General features: G+C 38.4%; 1 protein-coding gene across 3 annotated transcripts in view; it reads right to left on the reverse strand.

Moving 5' to 3' along the window:
• Positions 1–12513, reverse strand: part of VPS41 (VPS41 subunit of HOPS complex) — a 104408-nt gene that overhangs the window by 42561 nt on the left and 49334 nt on the right. For 2 of the 3 annotated variants that reach the window (XM_010713096.3, XM_010713097.3), the window contains exons 8-10: positions 6582–6701; positions 3535–3681; positions 2312–2378 (exon numbers count right to left, since the gene is read on the reverse strand). In XM_010713096.3, coding sequence (XP_010711398.1) covers positions 2312–2378; positions 3535–3681; positions 6582–6701 — 334 coding nt within the window. Of the gene's footprint in view, positions 1–2311; positions 2379–3534; positions 3682–6581; positions 6704–12513 lie in introns of all 3 variants that reach the window. The other variant, XM_010713098.3, reaches the window with a different exon arrangement.

Genomic DNA, 12513 nt, shown 5'->3' on the forward strand with positions numbered 1-12513 from the left:
CAGGAATGATTAACGAAGAAAAGCACCATTAATATACTGAAAGATGTAAATAAAATTAGTGATGTCAAGCAGATCTTACTGCATGAGAACAATATATTCTGTGATACTTCTCCTGCATGTAGCCACAGCATTATCTTCTTTGAAATACAATAGCCAAAACAGTTCAGTCGTGTTACCTTCTACAACACAGGTCACCTGGTTTAGGGTAGATACCATATTTATTTCCTTCCACACATCATGCATGGCTGTGCATCAAGGTAAAATCCTTGTTACACAGAATCCTATGTACCTAACTCACAAGGCAGGAATTGCTTTGTTTCCTGGGCTGCAAGCCATTGGAAAAACATCTACTGTCTACTGATGCCACCATAGTTTGCTATGATGTTGTAGAACTTCGAGGCCCTCCAAATGGCTCTAAAAAACTGACCTGAAACTGCTGAGATATGGAGCCTACGACAATACAGTGTTTTCTCACATGTATTATCCCGATGAGACGATGCCATAAAAGCTATAAGCCAAAAGAATATCTCAAGGATATTAAGCTATCACTGGACTATATTCTTGTTTTGTGTAAATTCCTTACATTACAGGAGTATATCAACCAACGCATCCATTTAGAACATGGATTTTCTTGCCAAAAAACATACTGGTTGCTGGTCAGTCTGTCCATTAATAACACCAATTTTCAGCTATGCACCTGAAAAGTAAAGTTTAAACTACAATTAAATTGAAATAGCTGCTATGGCATGATGACACACAACTCTCAAAGACTTTCTATGTGATTAAATCAAAAGCTACTGTAATTTCTGTTCAGACTTGAACAAATAATTTCACCTTTTTTTCCCTCTCAGTCTAATATCCACATGCCAATGAGTGCTGCTGGCAGCCTTTGGCAGAGCTGTTTCAGTGCTTTGACGTGAAACCAGGAAGAAAAACTTCAAGGACATCATCAACAGGTTAAGTGAGATAAAACAGCAGTCCTCAAGAACATAGAGAAGACTTCATGCTCAAGTCTGAAATATGAAGAAGTTATTTCCACGGAACTCTCTAACCTTCAGATTTGAGCTAAACAGTTTTACGACAGCTTTTTACTGTTTTTCAAATGAAATTCCAATAGACAGGTTAGCTCCCACAACGAAGTCATACTATAAGTGAAGAATACGCTTGTTTGCTTGTCAGTATGTAAAATCACCCTATTTAATTATTTCCTAAAAGCTACTTAGAAAAGGGACTTACAGGCACAGAATATAAAATATATAAATCTTCTATAAAAGAGCGGAAGGTAAAATTCAAGACTGAATTTCTTCTTGATATAGTTCTCTCAAAAATCCTAGAATCTCATGTTTAATTATTCTTTTGGGAGTATATAATCTTAACCAACAAGTAGCATTCAAATATCAGTTAACAGTCAACCATGATTTCTTTTAGTATCTAGAATTCCTACGATGTTTAACATCCATTTCTTAGTTGATTTTGAGAAGCTATTGTAAAACTCTTTTTTTTTTTTTTCTGACATCAACTGGCATGCATCTCCCTGGTCAGTATGCTGCCATGAGTCAGGATTTTGTGGAACACTCTTATTTACAATCTCATTTCGTTACAGTCAAGACAAGGAAGCACAAAACTCCATAGTTGTCCTTTCTGGACTACGGAGTCCCTGTTTATCTTGTCAGTGTTACCTCTTCATAGACCTTTCCATATCAAAATCATCTTCTGAGAACAGTTGAGCTTTTGTTTAACACTCCCCACCAACCACTGTCAAATTCCATTTGAATTCCCCTTTGTGCTTTACTTCATGCACACATGCTGTCAACACCACTTCCATTAATCAGAAATAATGAAATTATTCACATCACCTACAGAAATAGGAAAGCAAAGAGCAAAAAAATGGAACAAAAAGAAATTCCAATCAATTTTCTAGAGTCATTCCAAACTCAGAATAAACAGTGTAATTAAACAATAAATAATTAATTAAGTTAGTGTCTGTTTATTCCTTATTAATGTACTGATCATCATTTAAGAAAGACAAAAGGCCAAAATCTCTATAAAAATCTGCATGAAAGGCAAGTTAGGACATCCACTTTTCCCTCACACAATAGTCTGATGTTAGAAGAGCACAGAATTTAAGACTCTCAGATTACAAAAAACTACGCAGGACATCATAATAACCTCATCAGCTAAAAGTGAGGAGACATTTATGTTATGACTACAAGTCGCTTCTGAACTGTAGCAACTTTTCCAAGTTCAGTGTCAAAACAGACCTCTCAAAGCTTATCTAATCCCAAGAAGGCACACATTCACACAACCATACCTATTTCCACATAGCGGTTTGGGAGGTCACGCATTTCACTGGCATGCCGCTCCTTCACTGAGCAAATCTAGGAAAGAGATAGTTGGATCATTATGATGAACAAACTGTGATTCTTGAAATGATGCTAACTTTTCCCAGAAACTCCTTTTCTCACTGAGGTGTTCTTGAAGAAGCACTTCTGGACTTTGAAAAATGCAGGCAGTGAAACAGTGAGGAAGAAAATCCAAAAGGAAATTTCTGATCGTAGCCCTCAGCCTTATACATATGGTGAGAGAGGAGAAGGCAGATGGACCACCAGAGACATCCGAAAGCATCTTCTCCCTCTGATTTCTTCGTAGTAGCATGTGGGAGTTTGATTTTGGTATCTTCTCATGCTTAGTATCTCATTACCTCACTATTTCAGCAAGCATACGCTACTGCAACTCCAAGTAACAGGAGAGTACATATAAAGAAATGAAAATACACTAATGTCAGGAAGCACACACAAAACATTGGGAACATCAGGTGCCAAAACTTAGGAAAAACTTCTTCATCTGTAAAATTTTAAGCTTAATGCTCCAAAAGCTTTTTATGCTTCACCTACATTACTGTACTTTCTCACCAAGTGCTTTTAATTTCCCACTGAGCAATGATGTAGCAAGCTGTTGTAAGAAAACATCTACCAGGCTCTAACAAACTCCTTTCAGGTACTGGTCTGCACAAATCACAGGCAGCTTGCAGTACATGAGTTCAAAATGCCAGTTCCCTAGGGAATGCAAAGCAAAACTCTAAGCAGCCAGCCCTCCATCCCACCTCCTTTTTTTTTTTTACCCTACAGTTGGCTCAAAATACGTGTCTTCCTTTAGCAATCAAAGTCCTCAGACCCCAAAATAAGTCCCTCCAAAAATAACTCATGCTAAGTTGTTCTTTCTTAATGCTAATGAAATGAATTCAAAAGCCCCTCCGAAAGCTTTCAAAAGAGGAAATCTCTCGAAGGCACAGAGAAGTGTCCCTGAGGATTATACTCGCTGCATGCTCACACACAGAAATCTGTCTGACCGCTGGGTGTCTATCACTCCTCCTCCTCATGAGGGTCAGTCCAATGACATTTCTATGGCAGCAGGAGTTCTGCAGACTGTAGTCAAACCAAACTCTATTTTTTCGATTGTCTTTGCTTTTCAGAAATAATCCTCTGTTTGTCTGTGATAACAGCAAGCATTTATTACAAAGACAGGTAATTGCACCTTTACTGAATTTCCCCAGCCAATAATCAGTGTTAAATTATCCTTCCAGCAAAGGCTACAGGGATACATGTCTGGGCGAAGGCTTATGTCATCTCGAGGCACATTGGTAATTCTTTGCTTGGAGATCATGTCAAGTATTTTCACGCCCTGAAAGTTTAAACAGAAGAGGACTTTATTCAGTATGACAAACTCCTAACCACCAGAGCCCATACTATTTTGCAGTTTGACAGTCATAGCAGTTTATGGCATAAGTTGCAGGGTACAGATGAAAACGGCGACACAAAAAGCTGCTGATACAAAGACCAATCTAACCCAGGAGGTAACAGGAGAAATGGTAAGATCAGAATAAACCAACACTTGAACTTTACATGTCAAATAAAATGGCATAAAGAATGAATGAGGAGCAGATTAGAAGCTCAAGTCATGAAGCATTCCAGATTGTTTGGGCTGGTGCTATTACTTGAAGAAACAAAAGCATCCCATGCACTTCCATAACACTCCTCTTAGAAAAACCTAAATTTTCATCTAGAAAAAAAGAAAAGATGTGAAGCAACAGCTCATTAATATAAATGACGCCAATCTGCACTTCTCTAAAAATGCATTTATACTCTTACACTGAAAGGGAAAAACATTTAAATGATGTTTGGTTTTACACAGTGTGATTATTCGCTGCCTCCTCAAGAAATATCCCAAACTAGCAAAACAAAAAGTTTAAAGAAAGGAAGATTAAAGTCATTTTAGAAGGAGAGAGAGCACTGAAAAGCTATTAATCAGATTTTTCCATACCATTTAGAAAAGGAGAGCTATAACCTTTCCAGTAGCAAAATAGAGATTAATTCACATTAAGTAATAACTTGCTTCTTTGTGATTTAATAGCAAACGCTGCAAAAAAAAAAACCAAAGCATTTTAGCAGATATTTCCCTTAAGCTCAGTGAACAGAAAAACAAGTCTTATGATCACAGAAAAGGGGATGGAAGGAACCTTGAAAGGTCAGCATCCAGGATGCCATTCCATGTTAGAATTTTTCCAGTGACAAAACCAATTTAAAAGATTCCCCTGCCTGTTTCTGTTCTTCCTGACTGTGGGTTTCTGTGTCCCCAGCTGTACCAGTTCAAGTGTCTGTAAGTCAAAGAATCTCAATATGAGGGTCATGGCATAAGTTTTTGTCTCCCTAACCCTCCCCTCCCCTTTTTGTTTTTTCAAACTTAAATTGCAGGAAGCAATAAGTGGTATAGAAGGGAACAGAAACACTGCTACTGGCATCTCTTAGGCTAAAAGTCATCAAACTTTAAAATTAAAAAAAACAAAACCCAACCCAGCAAAGCAAGAAAAAACAGCCAACAAACAAAACACACACAAACAAAACAAGAACAAAAACTACATAACAATTTCTGCACAGCATTTACAGAGAACAAATCTCTGGGTAACACACAGAAGGATCTCATTCTTTGTGTTTTCTAAGCTCATTTTATAAAATCTGCAATCTTGCTTGAACTGTTTTTTAATAAATCTGCCTTTTATTAATCTCAGCACTTTGTCTTCCAGGATTATTTTCAAATAAGTGACCCATATCACATCTGTTTTTCTACAAGGCAAGTAAATCCTACACAGGGTAGACTAACTTACATTTAAAGTGGCTCTCAAGTCAGCAGGATAGAATCTTCTATAGATAAAGCATGCCACTTGCACTGTAACTGAAAGGACTTCCTGAGTCAATTTCCTATCATGATGGAAACAAATGCCTGTTTCTGTGGGAGTGAGCCATGCTAAGGATTTTATTCTCAGATGTCTGTAGAACTTACACTCTTGGTCATGGAGGAAGAGGAGGGCACAATGGCAAGCATGTTATGTGAACACTTGAAAACAGAAATTAGAACTTGCCAAAATAACCTGAAGTCCATCTCAAAATACCCAATGTCTCACAAGCTCACATGCAGTGTGTAATAAAATAATAATAATAAAAAAACAAAAAGCACAAGAAAATAATAGCTGGAGAGAAAGTAAGCAGCAAGGCTATATGCGATTTTCTCTAGTTTGGAAAGGAAAAAAAAAGGAACAAAAACCTTGCTACAGGATGGAGAAAATTTTAAAAAGGCAAAGGGGGAAGGGAAAAGGCCAATAACCAAATATATTAATCTTTTGGAGGGCAAGTGTCATTCCATTTTTCATTGAAAGATAGGCCCTGACCATGGCTTTTTGTCTCTGACAGATGGCTCTCAACATTTTATTAGTATTCTGTGTTCTGATGTGGCACATCATCTCTAGGGATAGCTCTCCTCAACTGTCCTATCTATTCCCTGCAGATTCACCCAGAATATATATTTTAATTGTATGGTTCTGAAAAGAACAAAACCTTTCAGTTATAACCTATCACTGTAACAATCAAGCGCTTCCTTAAGTTGCAGTCATTAAAGGGAAGCAAATAAACAGAAAGTCTACCTTTAACAACTTCATACCAAACTGCTTTTTAAAAAGAATAAAAGAACGACAGCTTTAAAATATTTTAATAAATGCTTCCTTCAGTAGGGAAAAAAGAAGAAGAAAGAAAATAAACGTTTTCATAAGTACCCACATCACATTTCAAAACAAAAATTTGGAATTTAGACATGATACTTTACTTAAAATCTCTCACTGTTGAGCTTTAAAACACAGACCTTGACCCATCAATTACACATACAGGGTTAAGTGAAATGCAACACTCAGCATGAAAGCAACGTTTCCCTTTAAAATATGAATTGCTCTCTGAGCAAAAAGGGCCCATTTTCTCTTAAGCCTAGCCTTTTGAGTAGTCTAACAGAATGAAGAAATATTACTATCATTTTTTACATCTGCTCCATTAGCAATACATATAATGTTGTCAGTTCAGTACGAATTTCAAAACTTAGGCTTTTACAGGGGGGAGGACGAGAAGGGGGGAACATACTTTTAATAAAGAAGAGTTCACACTGGCATTATTTCTTCAATAGTTTGCTTCACCGAAACCTTTCAAATAACAGTGTAATGCAGAGGTGTTTTTGCTCTTTTAAGAAAGGTGGCAAACACTTACCATGTTATTGGCCCAAGCAATTAAGTGTCCTCTCCATTTTACATTTCTTATGTTTCCTTCCCCTTCGTGTAAAACGGAAGGCTTCCATCTATTCATCCAGCCTCTCTCATATAGCAGTAGCTACAAAGAAGAGCATCAAGAAATATTTCTGTGACACAGTGCTGCATGCAAACAAAGGAAGTGGGCTTTTGTTTCCTTATCTCTTACTCTGCTTGAATTTAATGGCAGGGAGAAATACACACCAACCATGAAAGAGAATGTAATCAGATGTTTTCATGAAGTACATTAACAATGAGAACCTTACTACTATAGAAATCAAGTTACTTTCATAGCAATATTAATCAGCAGCCCTCCTATCAAGCTTCTTCCAAAGAATGGTAAGTATGATTATTTCTATTTTCAAGATAAAGCAACAAAGGCATGTGAGAACCTAAGCACTTGTGGCAGCACTTAAGAAAGCTGGAAAGAAACCAGGCTGTCTCACAGCTATCCACTGATCAGGTGATAGGCTCTTCCCTCCAAAAAGCAGAAGACAGTAAGAAAGCATCCCTTGTAGTCAAAATGATCAAAGACCTCCAAGCCTACAGCCTTGTGCTTGGCCCTGCGTGGGACCACATACAGCCTTCACTAGGACTCGAGAAGAGATGCTGCACAATCCCAGACATGCAAACCACGCTGTACAGTCAGCACTGCTGAAGGTGTGACTGGGTATACCAGGCTCTGCAAATAAAGAAGGAATTCATCATGTCTAGAAGCACGGAGTATTTTTTTTTTAATACTCTGTAGAGCAAAGAAAAACACTCCTACATTCCCACAGTCTGCCTGACAGTGTAACTACTTCCCAGTTCCTGTGTGATTTCAGGAAGTTATTCAATAAGATCGTAACATGGAATAACTTAAAGCCATGCAAAACCCGGTGCTTGCAGGGATAAATAAGGGAGGCACCAATGTGGCCAACTTTTGTCTCAGTACAAACACAGGCAGAACCAGAACCCTGTCTGACAAAGTGCAGGAGGACTATTAAGAAGAGTAAAATTGCAACCTCGTGGATCTAATAAGTTACTACTGCTCGTATTTAAGATCCAGATGTACATGCTTTCTATGCAAGGCTTCTCTCTGCCACCCCTATTTGCATAAACAAGTCAAATGATAAAACAATATTTGCTTAAAATAACGTATTTTTAAAAGGTTTTTTTTTTTTAAAGGTAATTACACAGACTGCTTATCTGTCCTAAAGCCACAAGATGGCACCAGAATACAAATATTTTCTCTGAAAGTTTAATGCAGTCACTGCAGGACGTTCCTCAAACTTTCACACGAAGTAACCTGCTGACATCAGGCTTCTCACCTGAGCACAATACAGGGCTCTCACTTAGAGCCCTCCTGAAATGACCCAGTGCCTGTCCCACAGCCCACATGAAGTACTCTGCCTCAGAGAGTCTCCATCCGTGAAAAGGCCAGGCAACAAAACTCTCAGGGAATATGTTATTTTATAGCAACTACAATAAAAGCATTGAAACCAGGATAACATCTACGTTCATAAGGCTGTGACATGCAGAGGAGCGTGCCTTGAGCCAGCTGGTAGGTAGACACGAATCAGAAACACTACCCATTTGAAATGAATTAGCTGCTATTAGAAGCTGAGGATGTTATTTAAATTTTTAGGTGTCCTGCTGATCCAGAACTGGAAACTCCTTCTTTTCTAGTTCATGAGCTCCCAATGAAAAAGAACGGCCACCCAGATGCTGCTTTCAATACAGTCCAGTAAAAGGACTTACTGGACACGGCTGCAAAAACTGATGTGGATGATGTGAGGTAAAACTGGCTGACACTGGTTATATTACCTGAAGTTTGTTGTGATAATGACTGATCTGCGATTTAAGTTAACCTGCTGCACACAGAATCCAGTTGTTTCATGGAATAATGCTTAGAATGATGTTTTCTAGCCATTTGGTTACTGTTCATGGCTTGTGAACACCTGCTTTTTCATGCCTCTCTACCCAACTAAAAGCTGTAAGAAAATAATTCACCTGATAAAGAAGTTGTAAGGAGAAAAGAAAAATGAAATCCTGCTTCAGCCTGTGCTTAACTCTATACCTACTTAACTAAAGTCCCAAAAGAAGAGCTGTAGAAGACATCAGCTTGATACTACTTGTAAAGAACAGAAAGTGAAACTGAACCACTGCAGCACCCCAAACTCCCCATTTCACATCAGGAAGTGCAATAGATCAAACACTGAAGCTAGCAGACACTCAGCAGAATGGCTTCAAAACAAAAATATTTTCATTTCAAACCATGCTTAACTACTGTATCTGCAATGGAATTGCATCCACTTTACTGATACTTAATGCGTTTTATTATTTTTTCTTACAACAATTACACCCAAATACTGAACACACAACTTTTGTGATTTTTAACTGCTACCCACTGAATACTGCTCTTTCAAAATAAGCAGCCTAATTTATTTCTTGGTCCTCCTTTCCATCTTCGTAATGAAATATTTATTACACCAGAAAGCCATTTAAAGCTTCAGTAGCAGCTAGACACATAAGAAAAATCCACCATTCCTGGAGGGGTTCTTCCTACTACCTCCTTTCCTTCTTTGGAAGGGGAAAAATATTTTAGGGCTTTATTTCTCATAAATCCCGTATTTTGGCAGTCAGCGTTCACAGTACTTATATTTCAACAGCAGACACAAAATCACTTTCTTGCATTCTCTGCAATAGAGTTTATACTTTCGTTTTTTTGATTTGCCCCAGTAAATCTTCCTAGCTTTGTTACAATACAGTAGTGCTTAGAATGCACTTCCAGCACCCCTCACATGTACTGCAGCATGGTAACGTAGCTACAACAAAAGAAAACGAACTTTGACTGTAAGGGTCCCCATCCACATTCCTTTACAGGACAATGAAATTTCCTTATAGCTCATTACTAATTATTTTACAGGCCTTCTTAACTGCTTATGCTTGTCTACTGGATCACTGGGAAAAAAGACCCATTGAAATGTATGGGACGAGGAGTGTGCAGGACACTTTTTGCTTTTAAGTTAAAATAATTCTCTTGGATTAGTGAATACATCTCTCCATATCTTTCACTACCAGGAGATTAAATTCCTCTGGGAGCGTAACATTCTATTTGCACAGTGCATCCACTAAAGAGAACAGCGCTTGAATTTAATGGAGCTTATCATGCAATTAGCATTAACACTAATTGCATGTAATCCCAGCCTTTAAACTGTGTATACGAATTCTCAGTTCTCTGAATAAAGAGACCAATGACAGCAGCTTCGGTAGTATCAGTACACAGACATAACTCAATTTAATTTCACCTCTCTTCTCTACACAATTACTTTGTTTCAAAACAGTGTCTTTGCTGTAAAGATCTGGAGGACTTTCACTGATGCCAAAGGCTGAGATTTCAATTTGTAGCTGAAGTGCCACCCTTCCTTTTCCTATGGCAGCAGTGTTTTCACATTCAGTGAAGTAATACTAGGAGAAATATTTTCTTTATCTCGTTCTTTGTTTGCCCAGGTGTGAAGATGTACCTACCTGTGGCAATTCTCTGTATTTTGGCACCTGTCCTATCAACTTCTCAGCCAGGCCAGATCACAAAAACCTAAGATGCTACTGCCATATTTACAACTGAAGACGATAGATTTTTCTTGTTCTAAGCATAAAACCAACATTTACAGGCACAGCCAAGATTAACAGACACCTGAGGGTAACACAGATCAGCATGCCACATGAAGACGTACTGTTTAATCATGTATCCCTAGGAAAATACATAGCAACAATAAAATACTATCACTTCTGTGTGGAGCAGCAATGGACTAATGAGTTGAGATGAGGAAGAGAATACTGTAAGCCTCAAGTTTTGAGATGGTTTTCAAAACATCATCACCAAATGATGCTACGGAAGGAACTGATGGAGGGCAGTGCCAGTTGAGGGAAACCAAGCATGGAGGCAGCCAACAGTGCTGGAAAAGAAGCAATGGCAGTGGGGAGATGCAGCAGCTACTGCCCTGTAGTCCACGGGCTATAAACAAAAAGAAAAGCTAGAAATGTTGAAGCTTTTCATGCAAACAAATGCCACAGGACTTTTATGAGGCTATACCTTTAATGACTCAGCTGCTAGGTTCCAGCTGTCACCTATTCACAAACAGCTACAGAATTAACACCTTGGGAAGCAAGTTCAGCAGGCTTGCAGACAGAAGCACAAGCTCTCACACGTTCCATGTGTTTAGATCCTCTTTGCTTGCCACCTGAGGCAATGAAACAAGTTTTCTACACAGAATTTAGCAAAACACAAAACATGCATGCAGGCCTACAATCCGTTCTCTCTTCACACAAACCAAATGTGTGCATGACAGCACAAGATGAACGTATTTTTTTCCTTCTTTATTATGAAAATCAAACCTCATTTCAATACAACCAAGTAAGCTCCTTATTAAGGAAATAAGAGATGTTAACCTCCCTGTTGTTAGGACTCCCTATAGTCTGTTGAATAATGCAGGACACATCTGGGCATCATACATTACTGCACACAAATGCCAGACCTGCACTGTTGTGGCTAGCTTCCTTGCTGCTACAGCTTGCTCTGTGTTTATGGTAAATTATCCAACGCATGGACAGAAACTGCCATAGTATTTACTCCTTCACTTTAAGCAGACCTCTGACTATTTACTGACTGACATTTTATAGCTTACAAAGCAATCTGCCTTTCTTGTCTGCCGCTCTTCTACCCAACATAATGCCAAACAGCTGACTATCTGCTTTCTAAAAATGGACTGTGCTGCAAACAGCATCCTGACAATTTAATAATTTGTCAAAGTAGTCCAACCAGTTATTATGAAGTACATATCATAGGGTTCAGAGGTAAAGGTCACTTACTTACTCATAAAGCAAAGTGCATCTGCTGACACTAAAAAGCAGACAATTAAACAAAAAATCAGAGACATTCCCTGCCAGGCTTGACTTTTAACATACAAAATCCACCACCCTCAACAGCAGTTGCAAAGAATGCTACTTCTCTTACTGTCTGTGCACTGTTCACAACTGCTATCCTTTTTCTGTGTACAATGTTGCTCTATTGGGAATGGAAAGGAATTCAGGTTGTCTTGCTTTGTGTCTCACACAGGAGATGCAGTGGGTCCTGACCAAACTTCTAATATTGAAATCATATTCTCAGGTTTTCGAAATGAGTGATTTGCTTCAGGCAACACTAAGTTCGTTCTGCTTTTGTAACAGACAAAGAAGAGTCTGATATTCAACCACGGATATCCATAAGCTCAGATGCTAATTCTGAGAAGATGAATGGGACAAAACCATTTTTAGATTAATCAGCATCTGAAAAGCAGTTCCTATAATTCATCTTCTCTAGCAACAGAAATACAGTCTGTATTAAAGACTTGCTTTTAAATATTTCCATCATATACATTTTGTATCCACATATGATGTAGCTACAGGTAAATATGTAACTGTTTGCAGTCACAGGGTAAATATTCACTTTTTTCTTGGCTCTCTAGCTTAAACTGTTTCGGACTGGATACTCAAAGTAATAGTTATCATGGAAAATGCATGCCATAGGCATGCATCCTTTAAGATACTGAATATCTTCCTCCCACATTGGCACATTAGCACTGAGTTGTGCTAGGTCCCCATTACTATGCAACGTTGAAATCCTTACCAGGAAAGCTTACTTAGCACAAATTCAGTAGAGTGACTCAATCATTCCAGGTGATTCATCCTCGTAGGAACTTCACTATAAAAACCTTCTTGTCTGGTCCCTGAAGTTAATCAAAACATGAAATAGGGACTCTCTTCAATGCCCCTGCCAAGAAGGAAACCTCCAGTTGCCCTGCTCTCCGAAGTTCTCTTTACATAAGAGGCAGTAGCTGATACCTTTACTTTGGAACTGTAATATCCTTCAGTCT

Source organism: Meleagris gallopavo, chromosome 6 (genome assembly GCF_000146605.3).
Source record: "Meleagris gallopavo isolate NT-WF06-2002-E0010 breed Aviagen turkey brand Nicholas breeding stock chromosome 6, Turkey_5.1, whole genome shotgun sequence".
Lineage (NCBI taxonomy): Eukaryota > Metazoa > Chordata > Aves > Galliformes > Phasianidae > Meleagris > Meleagris gallopavo.